This window comes from Apodemus sylvaticus, chromosome 23, assembly GCF_947179515.1.
Source record: "Apodemus sylvaticus chromosome 23, mApoSyl1.1, whole genome shotgun sequence".
Lineage (NCBI taxonomy): Eukaryota > Metazoa > Chordata > Mammalia > Rodentia > Muridae > Apodemus > Apodemus sylvaticus.
The window spans coordinates 5,963,795-5,981,495 of NC_067494.1; the positions used below are offsets into that span (position 1 = coordinate 5,963,795).

A 17,701-nucleotide genomic window follows, 5' to 3' on the forward strand; every position below is an offset into this window, starting at 1 on the left:
GAAGACTTGATTTAGGAGCTAGAATGTTTACACCTAGAAATAATGTAGGTAAAATCCTTGAAATAGGTATGAAGTTTTCATCCATTTTCTTAGAATCTTAATAAAGAATAACTAGTTTTGGTCGGGTGTTTTTTTTTTTTAAGATTTGAAACAACAGAGGTGTTGAAACAGTAATTCCATAATTGTCTTACCACAGCTCCATCACACCCCATGCTCCTTCTCTACCCAATGTCCTCCCCACCACTGTTCCTATAGCTTCTGTCTCCTATGGTTCACTGGTTCCTATGTGCATCAGGATAAAGGGGTGTGGCACTCAGCCTGGGCTCCATACTGGCCAGGAAAGGGATCTAGACGGAAGGTCAGCTGGGAGGAACTCACTCTCCTCTTGGTGCTGATTGACACACACTCAAACATGAGATATAAACTGGACCAATTAGACTGCATGATAAATTTGTGGATGGACAAAGACTAGCATAGGATGAATGAAACCACACATAAAATTGACATTTTGAATATCAATCTGCCACCAAGTGCTGGGAATATGACTCAGTTCATAGACTGCTTGCCACAAAATACAGGGATCCAATTTCAATAGCCCCAGAAGATAAGATTTTTAAAAAAAGAAAAAAAAAAAAACCCTTGTGTTGAGGAGTGGGGAAAGATAGAAGGATGTCTGGGACTGGGTGGACAGCTAGGCTTACCAAATTGGAAAGCTCTAGGTACAGGAAGGAAAAAAAAAAAAAACACTTTCTTAAAAACAAAAAACGATAAGGCTGGAAAAAATGACTGCCCAGTTAAAAGCACTTGATATTCTTCCAGAGAAGCCAGGTTCACTTGCCACCATCCACATGACAGCTCACAAGCATGCACCAAGGATCTGATACCCTCTTCCGGCCTCCCTGAGGACCATGTATGCATGCAGTCCACAAGCAATACATGTATTAAGTACTCATATACATAAAATAAACATAAATAAACTTAAAAAAAAAAACTAATGTAAGTAGGGTCTGGTTCTTCCTCCCAGAACTATGCTCCCAGAAATAGGACTCAGACTCAAAATATAATTACAAATACCTTAGCCATAGAGCTAGGCTTTTCTTTTTCCTAGATCAGAACTTAAAATAACCCACTCATTTTAATCTCCACCCTGCCGTGTGGCTGGTTACCTGTGCTCAGGGACCATGTGCCAAGCTTGCAACACTTTCTCCCAGAATCCTTCCTATAACCCAAATGTCCCTCCTCCTATTCTCTGCCTAAGCTATAGGTCATCATATTTATTATTGGCATATCCATGCAGACAGAAGATAATCTCTATACAAACTAAAATGGTAAGGGATCAAGAAAAACACCATTGACCTCTGGTCCGCACAGACATGCTCATATGTGTACTTATGCACACACATATGTGCATATACATACATCACACATACACACGAACACGCAATGACCAACTCTGTTTCATACTCAATAAGCAAGTATTAAAGAATTTGGTGCAAGGCTGGAGAGATGGCTTAGCTGTTGAAGGCTAGCCTCCCAACCAAAATATCAGAAACACATAAGCAACTAGTGAATTACCTGAAACTGTCCTGTTAAATGTGCTTTTCCTAGCCCTGAAAGAGGCATCAGTGTTGTCTTACATTGCTAAGTGGGGAGTTAATGATCTTATAGACCTCTCAAAGTTGCCATAGACTCTAAACTCACAAAACACAAATTTTATTGAAAAAAATGTTCCTCAGTCAATAATTTGTTCACTAGAAAAGAGCCTTTTAAAATACATGGTCATTCTTTCAGATGAAATTAGGTTTGAAGGTCAACAGTTTTCCACAACAGTAGAGCATTCTGAATATAATCTATCTAGGATATGAACATTTTGCATTATGCTATTTAGCGATATGGATAACATATCACTTCAATGCTATGATGAAAGCATTGATATCATCCAGTTTTACAAAATCACTATTTGAATTCTTTGTCTTTTGTTCCCTCTGGGCCTTTTATTTTTCCATGGGGTCCCTCTTCTGTTTGGAAGTTAATAAGTGTTCAACCTTAGTATACAGTAGCATCAGGAAACAAGTTTATTTTAGGAAAGGTAAGATATAAGGTCATAACCACAGCTTAAGTCACCCTCTCATCCCACGAGAGGTAATTTTGTTTCCCTGGACTACATATTGATTTTAAAGTCCAGGTTAAAGACGGCTACACGGACTTTGAAAAGGACATTCTCTAGTAGTGACGCCAGCATAATTCTTTTTGTCTCCCTCTTTTTTAATACTAAACTTTAGTTGTTCCCTTGTGCGATATATTGTAGCATATCTGACTTAGATAGATCATGTACCTGGAGGAGCAGGACAAGAGTCCTGTCTCAGCCTGCTACCTCCTCTCTCTGTAATTTAGACTTTCTTCAGGCTGCATTTATGTACGTAGGGATAATAATCCTTACATTAAAAAGCAGCTGTTCCTTGGTGGCTGACTCTTCAAGGGCTCCATAACAGGCTTTTACTCCCTCACCTCCCTCTGCCTCCCAACTCTCTGTGTTTTTAATAAGCAACTCGAGTATCGTAAACCCTCTTGTCTGTGCTCAAGGCAAAAGTACCAGCAGACATAATGATGACCCAGTTGGGAAGAGCACATTGAAATAAGCCTGTAATTCTTGTCCTAAAATACACCACCATAAACAAAGCCTTAACAATCATTTCCAAACTCTGACTTTACTTGGCCTCCTGCAGAGACTCCTTGGGTTTCTTCTTCCAGCACATGTGTTCTCATGACACAGAGGATGATATGTGTCTCCAAAGGATGCTTAGACTGACCCATGACAAGTGTTCATCAAATAACTAAAAATAACATAAAGGTAAACGAACAAAAGGACAAAGCCTCGCCCCAAAGGACGTCCGGAGAAAAACCACTGTAGATTAAATCAAGTAACACCAGAGAGTGGGTATAAATATCTACGCTGGAGTCAAGTAAACGTGTCAGTTTGCCTGTAATGAAATATAAGCAAAGTGGTGCTATGGCAAGTTACTAATCTGTGTGGGTCATCTGTGAATAAGTGATGCCCTCTACCAACTCATTATCACATATTTTATAGGGCTCTTAGAAGGATTAAAAATTGCATATAAGACAGAGGTGACGGCTCAAGGGTGGAAGACTTGTCGTGAGAGCCTTGAGACTACACTTTGTATCTCTAGACCTACATAAACCTGGATGTAGTCTAATCCCAGGGCTTCTCTGGCAAGATCAGAGGGGGAGAGATTCAAATCCCTAGAAGTGCATGTTCCAACTAGACTGACAAACACAGCAAAACAACAAAGAGACCCTGTTTTAAACACGACAGTAACACGCAAAGCTGTCCCTAGACTCCCCTAACCTTCACACATATACCATTATGCAGCTAAGCATTTGTCACACACACACACACACACACACACACACACACATGCATGTATGTACGGACGCACAACCACACACGTGCACACATTCACTAGAGTTAACTTTTGGCTCAGACATGCATGTACAAAGAGGTTTGAGTTAGCAAAAACAATTTCAAACTTTAGTTTAGAGCCTTCAGCCTCTGAGTGTTCCTCAGAGCGGACACCAGGACAGATCAACTGCTGTTATGGCAGTGAGTACAGAACTTAAGTTCCCTGTGAATGCTGTCATATGCATTAAATTGTAGACATCAAACTTTCTATTCTCACTACATCCTACCAGCAGAAGAAAGAGGCAACACCAGTGACACATGATATCACTGTTGGATATGTAAGTAGAGTGAACCTACTATATCCCATATCACGGTTGGATATGTAAGTACAGTGAACCTCAGCGAATAAGTACTTAAAAAATATAAGCATTATCTTTAACAACCTGGCTAATGGAGGATGCAAAAACTAAGAAAACAGCCTCAGATTTAAATGCAACAAGTTAATATACAGGCTCATTTCTCTGTCTTATACAGTCTCATCTTCTCTCAAAACATTAAGGCCATAAACTTCTGAATTACACCTCACTAAGTTTTACAAGGCATAGAAATGGATTCCTCCTTCAACCTTCCAGTTAATCTAAATTAGAGATTTTATTATTTTTCTATCACATACAGTATGTACAATTTAAATCAAAAACTTGATGTAATGATTTATATTATTAGCAGTAGAAAGAGGCAAGATGAAGGTGGAATATAATGTAGTCATAATTTTAAATACTGTCAAATAGGTACTCCAGAGACTCTAAAGTAAAATTCAATTAATCAGTTCAGAGAAACACATCTTCAAAAGAAAAAGCAGTTACAATTTCAGTGGAAGACAAATGTAATGACATGTCAGCCTCCCGCCTCACGCTCACATCTAGAACAGAACAGATAGTCAAATGGGAAAATGAATTTGTTTCATGTTGTCATAAGCATAAAAGAATATTTGAGGATCAGGATCACAGGCGCAAAAATGTGTGAGATCAGAGAACAATGTCTAGCACTCTCGGCCATCTGCATTCTCTCCGGCTTCTCTTATACATGGATGTAACAGGTTTCTGTGTGGAGAACTGACATTAGTCTGGCAAGCAATGTGGAGAAAGTGAGAATTCTCTCTAATAACTAACATTTAAACATATCAAAATTAGATGATGCCCCCTTATAAGGGCAGAGTTTACTGAATAATTATAATCTTCTGATCACACTAAAATCTCTCATGACAATATTTAAGAAACAAAAAAAAAAAAACTCCTATCTGATTGATTTCTATAAGAACTTTTTTCTCAAATTATGAACAAAATCTTTTATTTATTGGATGTGAGGTGTTGAGAGTGGGGTGGGTCTGGGCAGAAACCCTAGGAAGACACCCAGCGTTATCTTCATACTCCACTTTATTCTAATGAACATGAAGCCCATGGTGTCAGCTGGCCTGAGAGGCCAGCAATTTCCCCAGGATCTACCTGGTCCCATCTTTAATTCTGGAGTTAACAGGCACACAAAGCCATGCACGGCTTTTTATGTAGGCACTAGGGACTTAGGTCTTTATGCCTTCACAGTAAGCATTTGGACCCACTGAGGTATCTCTCTAGCCCCTTGACCAAATAAACTAACAAACCTTATATTATAAAAGCTACCTCTTTTGAGTAAAGAAAATAAAATGGTGTCTTAAGAAACTGAAAAGTTTAACAATGCTGTATATGCATGAAGACATTATGCGCCAGGTGAGAAAAATATATAATAATATTGAAACTGATAGAATAATCTCAATGGGCATATGTACAAAGTAGATTGAAAGACTGTCAATCTATGAGGTCAGAAAAAGAGTTCCACGCCAGTCAGGAAGCTCCTCACCTTTCAGAGGATTATGTATAGATACAGCAAAAATGGGGGAGGATTAGGTGAATGGATAACTAGACAAAAAATAGAAATATAGATATATAGATAGATGAAGAGATAGTTAGAGGATGGAAAGATAGATAGATAGATAGATAGATAGATAGATAGATAGATAGATAGATAGATAGATAGATAGAGATAGATAACCTGACCAAAGCCCAAAGATGAACTTATGGAATCAAGGTTGATAGGATCAAAGGAGGAAGAAAAGAAAAGATTCTATCCCATTTGAGGTCTTCGGGAATGCTAACCTACAACATTAGAATTATTATTCGAGCTTCTCAATAGTATGTTTGTGAACACTAGCCTTATGTCTCTGTTACTTTTGGTAACTTATAAGTTACAGACAAGAAAATAAACAGTAGTTTCTCAACTGAGAGCAGATCAGATGCTCCCTGGGTCAGTAAATGGGATATCCAGCATTCAGATATCTCCTCCATGCCTTCCTGCCATGCCCTCCCACAAGTACGCATACTAACAGACTTCTAAATCAGCAACTGGTGTGCCTATTTTTGAAATGTATAGGCATCTAATGAAACACTCATGTCTGTTTTCATTCCTTTATGGTGGTTTTGAAATCCATCAATATTGCTGCTTACAGCATGAGTCTATTCATTCGCATTTTGGTATAATTTTTATTTCACTATATGAATACACTCCCAGGCTTTGGTACACTGTACTACTGACAGGGATTCAGGCTGCTTACACCTTGGAACTATTAAGAACACTGATGTTACATACATTCATACGTTCTTTGAATGAACACATTGCTCTGGCTCGCTAGGCTTATATCCAAGCACGGATCTGCTGTCCATTTGGCTGCCCCACAAAGGGGCAATGCAGATGTTGAGTCTTCAGTAGCCTGAGATGCTTCCGCTTGTTCTCCATTCTTCTCAGCGACACCTGACGGCGCCCTGGTGCAGCTGAGCTCATTACACCTTTACTTTGTATCCCACTGAGGACGAGCTCCTTCTGTTCTCATATGACTTTGCTCCAGGGCTCATTCATGAGGCCTTTGTTCTTCCGAAAGTTATTTTCAAACATTTAATGGTCCTTCTTGTTATCATTACGGTCATCTAACGAGCTAAGAACTGCTCTGGAACATGGTAAACAGTCACTAAAGTGGCATATTTGTCACGAGACAACATTTCCTTATTTTCTATATTCTTCATCTAGTATTTAGTACTGTGTATTCACAATTTCTGGTTTTCTTAACCCTCTAATGGCCAATAAAACATCACTAATTAACAATGCCCAAGTACTGCAAAAGGTTCATTACCATGTCTGCGTCAGACAGACAGACTTCTTATGACAGAGGCATGGGATGGTTTGGTGGTTTTATTTCTATTTATGTTTTTTATAGTAAATAAAGTAAGCAGGCCAATCTATTTGTATGAACAACAACAACAAAAAAGGGTGGGTCCTTTTAAATTTTAAAAATGCATTTATTTTATGTATATGAGTGTTGACATACATGTATGTGCATGCAGCATGTGCATGCCTGGTGTGAGTAAAGGTCAGAAGAGGGTATCAGATACCCTGGAGTTGGAGTGACAGAAAGTTGTGAGCTACAGGTGCTGAGATGGAACCCTTGTCTTCTAAAAGAATGAGTGTTCTTACAGCTGAACCAAGTCCCCAGGAAGATCATGAAAATCTAGTAAGTCTAATTATGTCCTCTTTGCCACTATATTGGCAGATTAATACTCAGTACGCTCTTTAGAAGAATACTAGAAGGAAAGTTGGAGAAAAATATCTTATAAAGAAAACTTAACAGGGCTAGAAGAGACACCTCTGTTAATAAAGTACTCCGCTCACGCCAAAGGTTGAAAACATATAATCCTAATTGGAAAGGGCAAGACAGGAGGAACCACATTGGTCAGCTGGAAAAGCCAACTCTGCAAGCTCCAGACTATCTTAGGATGCTATATCAAAAACCAAAATGGAAGATTCCTTAGAAGAACAACCCAAGTTTGTCCTGTTGCTGCCATATGCACAAACACACATGTGAATGTGAGCCCACACCTTCATTAGCATGTATATAAAATAGGTGAATAGAACAGGAATATATGTGGGTACTTCTCTCACTTTTCCTTAGACTAAACATAGCCACACTCTGCAAAAAATAAAAATAAAAATAAAAATAACATGTCCATGACCTTTTCCCTTCTCTGCATGATTAATTATTTAATGTGTTATTAATTGGAGGATATAGCTGAATATCAAATACTTTCAATTTCTGTGCATAACATCCTTTACTGTAACCAATGATTAAGTAATTGTGTAAAAGGTGAACCAACAAGGTCATCTGAACATTCTCTTCAGCTCTCATTACCCACCATCAACAGCAATTAGTAATGGCAACATTTCCATAAATCAACATCTTTCTGATTATTCTCTGATGATAAACAGTCAAAATGTGTGCATTCCAGCCCACCTTTTTAATATTACATGAAAAATTAAGTCTAAATATACCACTGAGAATACTGAAGTGAAAAACGTACAGAGATTTCTTTAATCAGAAGGAGCCAGGATAATATGGTATGTACCTTTGAAAGAAGATTACAAACCAATGCACAAAGTGAGGTGAGTCTACCCAAAGTGTCAGGGTCAAGGGTGAGAAACAAATGGTGTGAAGTAAACACTGCCCTGCCCCCTGAAGTATTCCTCCACAGAGAAAACCATGCTTTAGCTTAGCCTCAAAATTACCATTTGCCTACTCAGACAGGGAAAGCTACAGTTCAGAATAAATAGAAGGCTTAATCCCAGCGCGTACCTTAGAATAGAAACATGCAAGAAAATTCCACAGAACATACTCACTGAATTCATTTACACCCTCATCTGAATGTCTATCGTTTGGATTTTATTCTATTTGCTTTGAGAGCTTGTCCTACTCCACTGATCATCACCAATGCTTTTTTTCCTTTTGTGTTTATGAATCATATTAACGAGCAAGGTTTCTTAATCAGTCACCATAATTGATATTTGCACTTCCAATGGTGATGTCTAAAACTCACAGTCAATTATAAAGGACATGCTGAATTTGTAGAAAATTCAATTTTAGATATCCTTATGTAATTATAATAAAAAATGAATTGTACTACAAAAGAAATTATTTGAAGATATTAACATCAACTGTATGATTTAAGGCATAAAGAAAGGATATTATTTTTTACACATAATTTTATATATAATCTTTTGCTCCTTTCTAAGCAACACTTGCTCTCCTAGTTACTATGGTTCAAATTTTGTGTTTATGTTTCTGACTTTTATAATTATTCAAATTATTATTAAACACATAACTTAGAGTTAGTTCCAAATTAATATGTAGAACTGAAAAAAAACACAACTCCCATATTGTATTAAGTAGAATGTATATATTGATATGATATTTTGCTATGCTTTTCACAAATCACAAAAAAATTCATGACCTGTCTTAAGCAATCAGAAAATATACTATCTCATGAAATCAAGTCAATACCTACAAGTTCTTGATCAGTAAGAAACGGATCTCTGCGCATATCTAGAAAATTTACTTAGAAAGTATCCCTGCTAGACAATTTTGTCTCCAAGGTTTCTCGCTATAGAAGTATTGCTTCACTCATGTTCTGTGGGAAAATGAGACCATTTATCTCCTGACAATAGACTAGTGATTGTCTAACTATATCACACCTGTGAGGTATGATCAAAGAAATGAATCAATGATCAAATGATCTGATCAAATGACCGAAGAAATGAATAAATCTCATGGTTAATATATTTTCCTATAAATTGTGTTTATTAATGGCTTTTGTCTTTTCCTGCTTTTCTAGTTTTACTTGATCATTTTGACTTCTTATTAAGGGACAAAAAAATTGTATTAAGAAATCTTGAAGAAGCTGGGTGGTGGTGGAGCACGGCTGTAATCCCAATACTCTGGGAGGCAGAGGCAGGTGGATTTCTGAGTTGGAGGTCAGCCTGGTCTACAGAGTGAGTTCCAGGACAGCCAGGGATATACAGAGAAACCCTGTTTCAAAAAAACCAAATCCAAAAAAAAAAGAAAAAGTAAAAGAAAAAGAAATCTCCAAGAATATGGGAGGGTATAGTTTATTGTTCAGGGAGCAGTAAAGAAAATTTTAAGATTTTTTTTTAACATGTGATCAAATAGACCAATTAATAAGCTTAATATAACAAATTTCTATTGTTACATGTAAAGTGAAAAAAAATAATTTTTTTTTTCTGAAATAGTCCCCAGACACTGAATTAGGAGAATGTGACTTACCTTGAGGCATTTCGGGGGGCAGGTAATGGGGTTCCTGTGCACTGACATGGACCCACTCGAAGTCATCATACAAATCCTGGTGGTAGTCACAGGCCGCTGGCCCATCATCAAAAGTACAGCCACCTAGAAAGGGAAGGGAGGAACATGGTGATGTTCTGCACATCCTTTGTCCATATAAGAAAAGCTCTGAACAGAAAGAGCTAGGGGGAAACACGCACCTAGTGTGACACTTGGGATCTTAACTGTCAAAAGCACCCCTGTTAATCTCTACTCATTTTAGAAATTCAGTACAAATAGAAACCTCATATACTCAACACCCCTGTTAATCTCTACTCCTTTTAGAAATTCAGTACATATAGAAACTGCATATACTCAACTTGTCAATGCCCTAGAAGGGAAAATGAAGTTTTGAACTATTTTTAAAAATATATGATGAAGCTTTCCCTTGGCTTATAAATCTCAATCGAAACACTGCTGAAAATGTTGCTAAAAAAGGGATAGGAAGAGGAAACTTCCCTTGTCATTCAAGTTCAAAACTGTGACATTCATGTTTTAGCCTTATCAATCCCTTGATTTAAAAGATGTCCGTGAGCTGGGCAGTGGTGGTGCACACCTTCAATTCCAGCACTTGGGAGGCAGAGGCAGGTGGATTTCTGAGTTTGAGGCCAGCCTGGTCTACAAAGTGAGTTCCAGGACAGCCAGAGTTACACAGAGAGACCCTGCCTTCATAAAAAAACAAAAAACAAAAAACAAAAAAGGATGTCCGTGAGCCCGGCAGTGGAGTTGCACACCTTTAATCCCAGCACTTGGGAGGCAGAGGCAAGCAAGTCTCTGAATTTGAAGCCAGTCTGGTCTAAAGAGCAAGTTCCAAGATGGCCAAGAGAGTAACCTTGTCCTTACACACACACACACACACACACACACACACAAGTACACAGTCAAGCACGCATGCACTCACGCACCGACCAAAACAAAAAACAAAACAGAAAACAAAACAAGAATTACAGTGTCTATGATGTCTCATACAGTGAATAAATCACAGTTTATCATGGTGTAAATAGTACTTGAGGTCTGGAACAGGCTTGTCTGTGGATTATTTAGTGTATTTTTAAACTCAATACAATTTTAACATTAGAGAACCTGAAACACAGAATGGATCAGATTAGCCTGTTACGACACCCAGGCCTCCTTTCCTTAAGGACCTGATTTTTTAAGAGCACAAGTAGACTTTCCCCTTTGACATCAGTCATCCTTACCCTTTTCTGTACTTTCAGATGTGACTCTACGGCAGAAGGAAAATGATTGTTTTCCTTCTTCGCCCACCTAGAAAGGGTGCATAGTGAACTTATTCTGCTTACTCACATTGGGAAAATAAGAAGTGGCCTGTGTGTCTCATCTTAAAAGAAAATGGATTACAACTAATGAAAATCTAGCAGTGGCTTCAAGAGAAAAACCAATAACCTGTCTCCTTTCAAGTTGTTTATTTGCTTAGTTTCCATGGAGATCTGTGTGGAGAAACTTGGAAAATTCTAAGGCAAGCAATAACAATGTACAGGTGGTAAACGTCAGACCATTAAATTCTTCCCCGTCTCCTCATCCAGGAGTCCATTGTTTGAGAGATCTCGGGGGTCCAGATTAATTGAGGCTGCTGCTCCTCCTACAGGATTGCCCTCCTCTTCAGCTTCATTCAGCCTTCCCTAATTCAACAACAGGGGTCAGCCACTTCTGTCCATTGTTGGATACAAATATCTGCATCTGACTCTTTCAGCTGCTTGTTGGGTCTTCTGGAGTGTGGTCATGCTAGGTTCATTTTTACTAGTGCACCATAGCCTCAGTAATAGTGTCAGGCCTTGGGCCCTCCCCTTGAGCTAGATCCCACTTTGGGCCTGTCACTGGAACTTCTTTTCCTCAGGCTCCTCTCCGTTTCCATCCCTGTAATTCTTTCAGACAGGAATAATTATGGGTCTGAGTTATGCCTGTGGGATGGCCCCTCTCCTTCATGTGGTGCCCTGTCTTCCTGCTGGAGGTGGGCTCTATAAGTTCCCTAAAGAAATGTTCAAAATCCTTAGTGATTGGAAAAATGCAAATCAAAACGACCCTGCAATTCCACCTTTCACCAATTAGAATGGCTAAGATCAAAACCACAGATGACAATACATTTACATTGTATTACAATACATTGGAATTGGCAATGTATTACAATACATTGGAGAGGATGTGGAGAAAAAGGAACACTCCTCCATTGCTGGTGGGATTACAAAATGGCACAACCATTCTGGAAATCAATCTGGAGGTTCCTCAGAAAATTGCAAATAGATCTACCTGAAGATCCAGATATATACCATTCTTGGGAATGAATATACCCCTAAAGATGCCCCACCACTCCGCAGGGGCACATGTTCCACTATGTTCACAGCAGCCTTATTTGGGATAGCCAGAAGCTGGAAACAACCCAGATGTCCCACGACAGAAGAATGGATACAGAAAATGTGGTTCATTTAAACAATAGAATACTACTCAGCTATTAAGAACGAGGACATCCTGAGTTTTGCAGGCAAATGGACAGAACTAGAAAATATCATCCTGTGTGAGGTAACTCAGACCCAAAAGAACAAGCATTGTATGTACTCACTAATAAGTGGATGTTAGGGGAAAAAATGTACAAAAGTACAGAATGCCCAAGATATTGTCCACAGAACTCAAAAAGGTCAACAAGCTGAAGTGCCCAAGTGAGGACTCCTCAGTGCCACTTGGGAGGGAGAAGAAAGTAATCACAAGTGGGGAGGGAGGGAGGAATCTGGGAGGGAAAGTGGAGGGGGAAGAATAGGGAGGAGGGAAGAGGGGGAACATGATCTGGTATTAGGGACCAGTGAAGTAACAACAAAGTGTAGGGGACAAGAGATAGATAATAATGATGATGATGATGATGATAATGATAATAATAATAAGCATTATTATTATTATCATTATTATAATAAATAACAAAAACTCTAGACTGATGAATGAAACAGAATAGTCCAGGTGAACACAAGATGATCAAAATTCTAAAAGAACCAAATGAACCATACTACACTCACTGAAGTACACCTAAAGAAGGAAAGATCACCAAGCAAAGAAATATAGTTTGTCTTTCAAGATGTCCAACCCCTCATCCAGGGGAATGCACTATTCTTTTCTAATGACCTCCTCATCCATTCCAACTGCAATACTTGCTTAAGTCTTTTCCTGAGCCCTGTGTCTTCATACTAAGAAGAAAAGCAGCCCGTGGAAACAGATTGCAAACGAGAAAGGAAGAGTAACATACGCATGAAGAAACATGGTACTGTCAGGACCCAAAAAATGTTTCTGAATAACAGCTATGAACTGTATGCAGCCAGGCAGAGGAAATCAGACAGTTCAATCTACAGTTGTATGAAAGCCCCTAAAAGTTTATCCAGAGGTACACTGAGAAAACTATACAACTAGCAGCCAAGTGGAGTACAAAAGGGAATAAGATACACTGAGGCAGCAACACTCCTCCAGCTTACAACACATAGCACAGAGCACACCTCGGATCCTGTACAACTGGATTTTTTGGTGGGGAAAGGGCAGGGACTAAGGTGGGCTCACTAGGGTATTACTTATGCTAGAGAAGGACTCTACCCTCAGGAGTCAGCCCCAGTCCCAACCCTACCATAGATCTGGAGCAAATTCTACCATACGTGCATACAATTTGAATCAATTCAAATTGTAATGAGTACAATTAATTAAACACATAATTAAAATAAAAAATTAAATATAAAAAGGTAATTACAATATAACTTCACTGGTATGATGTCAAGTGCCTAAAGGACCTGTCCAGTAATGCCTCCCCGAAATAATTTTGAAGGATTTAAAAAGCAACAACAACAACAACAACAAAAAGACTTGTTACCCTTGGCTGATGTTTGTTCCATTTGATCAGAGCAGATCTTGTATTCCTAGAACAAGATCTTATTGGGAAAATTAGAGAAACGGCTTTCAGATAACGTTCCTCAGAAAAACTCTGGAATGTCTAAATAGATTTCTGTTTCCTATTAACTCTATACTTCTGGGAATATTGAAGGTACAAAATGAGAATTGGCAGACATGATCAATGCCTAGGTAGTGTTTGTCTATGTCAGCTCTAAAGACAAGCAACACCTGTTCCTCCATCCGTGTCCAAAAGTTAAAATACACACACATGAGAAATAGTCAAGTACACTCGAAGAATGTGTGCCTTTACGGGAGGATGAATGAGTCCTGTGTCATTTTACATTCCTGCCACGGAGGAGCTAGGTGGATTTAAAACTTAGCAAATTTATAAATGAGTCTTTTAAAAAGATAATCAATCCATACTCAGAAGAATACTCTTTGTGCTTCTTACAATTAATTAGTATGTGAAAATATTATCTCAGCCTAGTGCTTTGCAAAAGAAAGGAAATCCTACCATGTTTCCTCTAAATTAAGAGCTATCATTTATGGGTAGGTAGGAGTAACTCCTGTTGATGAGTAAAGAACGCATTTCAAACACACCCATTGATTATCAGAATGTTCCATCCTAGAGTTCCACCTCTAACTGAATGCAGGTTCAATATGTATAATCCAATATTAGGTAATTGGTAAGACTTCTTATTTAAATTGTCTAGGATTCAAATAAAATTCTATACTCTCACTGCATAACTATCCTTCAATAAGACCAAATTAACCAGAATAGAATAAGAAACTCAATTACATACCTCTTCTTCTCTTCGGATCAGTAGCATTCAAATGCCCTATACCTCAATTAATAAGACCTGGGGAATTTTAAGGACCTGGCATACACTTAGGTGATGGGAGAGAGCTTGTCTGCAGATGCAGCATAGTGTGCGGATAAATACTTGCACAGTTTTGTTATTTTCATTGTCTGAGCTTCAAATCACTCCTTATTAATATCAACACAGTAATAACTACCAAACAAGGGTGTAAATATTAGTGAAAATCCTCACATGCAAAGATGCTCACACCTAATATCTTTCTACAAAGTACATCCTTTCTATATCCCTGGGCCATTTTTTTAGTTTATTCATGGTCTATATAGTTTTGACCCTGCACAGATAATTAACACCCACATCTCAAATAAAAAGAATCATTTTTCAACTGAAATAACCCAGACCACACAGAGAGGTTTCTCTACAAGCAGTTTTCCCTGAAGATTTACCACTTGTGTTCTCAAATAGGAAGTGTGCCCTAGATCAGGAGTGACAAAAACCTATCTATACAAAGCCAGTTTGGAAACACTTCAGTTTTCCTTTACCTTCCGTTCCGACTACACAATTCTTGTAACTATAGCAAGAAAGCGGCCATACATGAAAAATCTAACAGATTACAAGACTACACTGGAAGAACAGTTTTCCTAAAGCAGGTGGCAGGCTGGATATGGAAATAGTAAAGTAAATAAATAAAACTCACTCTTGATAACACAGGAAGAAGCAGGGAGGACAAGCTAAAGCAGTTCAAAGCACAGGCCTGGACCTGGGTTCCATTCCCAGTATGCAAGTACTGTCTCACAGCTTTCTGTAGCCCCAGATTTGGGGGATCTAAAGCCTTCTTCTGGCTTCCTTGGGCACAAAGCATGCATACATGCATATACATACATACATACATACATACATACATACATACATACATACAGCCAAACACCCATACACAAAAAAAATAAAAACTAATACATTTTTAAAGAAAATAAGAAAGGAAAAACCGAAGGAAGGGAAAGGAAGGAAGAAGGGAGGAAGTAAAAGATGGGGATGGAGGGAAGGAGGGAAGAAGGGAAAGAGGAAGAGAGACAGAGACAGAGAGAGACAGAGAGAGACAGTAAGCCCCCATCATACTCTATGACACTGGCTGGGTGGTGCCTGATATCCTGTGGAGCAAAGACTGAACTCACACATGTTGAAGTCGCACCCTCCTCTCTGATGCCACAAACAAGAGGGCATCCTTGTTGGGTGGGACTGTCAACATGCAAGTTAGGGAGCCACCTAGAAGACAAACCACTGGGAACGCCAGTGGAGGAGTTTCTGGGCTCGCTGAGGTAGGAAGACCCACCTGAAGCGGTGGCCACATCGTTCTGTGAAATGGGATCAGAGCCTGAGTAAAAAGAGAACAAAGTCTGAGAACTGGCGTCCAAGTCCCTATTTTCTGGCTATAGATAGAAGAGGACCAGCTGCCCCATGTCCCTGCTGCCACACCCCCACTTCCATGACAGAATGTATCTCCTCCAGTAAAGTTCAAATGAAGCATTCACGTCTTTGGTTGCCTATTCTCTGGTATTGTGGACACAGCAATAAAAAAACGTAACACATCCCACGGGTTCAAACATCTGTCTGGTTAGTAATTTTAAGTAGGGTGGGTTAAGGTTAAAGTTTGGTAAGCTAGTACTGGACTGTTAGCTTCATGTTTGTCCTCTCCCATAAGATACACAACAAGCTATGGGCTGTTATTTACTCTTTTTAATTTTTGAAAACAGGAAAGGGGACAACATTTCAAATGTAAATAAAGAATATATCTTATAAACATATATGTATGTGTATATATGTACATATACGTGTATATATATATATATATATATATATATATATATATAATTATACCCCTCCCCTCTGCACTTCCCTTTCCTCTTGCCACCCCCTCCCATGCCTCCCATTCCCAGACTGGCAGCCTCTTATTCCTTATTATTCTTACATATATACATATATGCAGGCTGCTGAGTTTGCTTTCATTGTATGTGTACATATATAGCTTCACGGCTGACCATGGGCTACATAACCAATCAGGGCTTCACCGCTTCGAGAGACTAATTCGCCCTCTTTCAGGAGTCACTTGTAGCCTGTAGCTCTTTATCTAGCAGTGGACTCTCACAGATTTGGGGAACTGTTAAAAAGAAAAACTAAATAAAAACTTTGTTTTTAATAATGCAAATTTTGTTCTAACACTACTTTCTGCTGTCACACCAATTGCATAATAAGAAATGTTTTGGGGTTTTGTTCGTTTTTGTTGTTCTTTGGTTTTGGTTTTATTTGTTCGTTTGTTTGGGGGATGGGTGTTTTGTTTTATTTTGTTTTGTTTTGTTTTGTTTTGTTTTATTTTGTTTTGTTTTGTTTTGTTTTGGTGCATTGATGTTTCTCGTGCCTGGATGAGGCTGTCTAATCCCCCGGAATTAGAGACAGTTGTGAGCCGCAATGTGAGTGCTAGGATTTGAACCTGGATCCTCAGGAAGAGCAACTGGAGCTCTTAACCATGGAGCAATCTCTCCAGCCCCAGTTTCTTTTCCCTTTCGGGATTCCAGCAAAAATCCTATCCTTTGCTCTTAGAGTTAGATACACAATCTTAAGGAAACCACTGAACAAAGTAATTGAGAACAAGTTTAGTGCAAAATAAAATTCCCAACGGAAGCCATATTGGCGTTATGGTAAAACTCGAAACCACCCAAGCGCAGACTTCAGCAGGCCTTTGCTTTGTTTCTCATTACTGGTGGTTTCACTTCACCCACAGTGGACACGTTCTGGCTTATATCTGTGGTTGCTCCTGACCCCGCTCAGGCATGGATGATGGTTCATTTTTCATGATGAAGGGGCACTGTGAGAGGCTGAAGCCATGGAAAACAGAATTCCATGACCCAGGCCTCCAGGAGAGATAGATGTAAGAGCCTATTAGATTAGACAGGAGGAGCTATCTAAAATATGTTCTTTCATATCTTAAGATTAACAGTTCACCTAAGACTCTAAAAATAAGAAAACTAGAATCAGAAATTAATATGCATCTCACACAAAAGCAAAAGCATTGTTTTCCACATTTTTCAAAAAATGGAACACTTTTACCATCAAAATATTATAAACTTGATTTATAGGAAAGATATACAACTCAGAATATCTGTGTTTTCTATGTTTCTTAAAGCAGGTCTTTTATCGTTTTTTTGTGTCTGTTTGTATGCGTGGTATATATGGGTTTACGTATGTGGATGCATGTGTGGTATCTGTGTGTAAATGTGTATGTATGTGCATGTGTGTATTTACATACATGCATGTATATACGTACATGTATATCCATAT

The 17,701-nt window shown here is 38.7% G+C and overlaps 1 protein-coding gene across 3 annotated transcripts in view; it reads right to left on the reverse strand.

Moving 5' to 3' along the window:
• Ptprk (protein tyrosine phosphatase receptor type K) overlaps positions 1 to 17,701 on the reverse strand; it is a 510,436-nt gene that overhangs the window by 388,642 nt on the left and 104,093 nt on the right. For all 3 annotated transcript variants that reach the window (XM_052169637.1, XM_052169636.1, XM_052169635.1), the window contains exon 2: positions 9,618 to 9,740. In XM_052169637.1, coding sequence (XP_052025597.1) covers positions 9,618 to 9,740 — 123 coding nt within the window. The remainder of the gene's footprint in view (positions 1 to 9,617; positions 9,741 to 17,701) is intronic.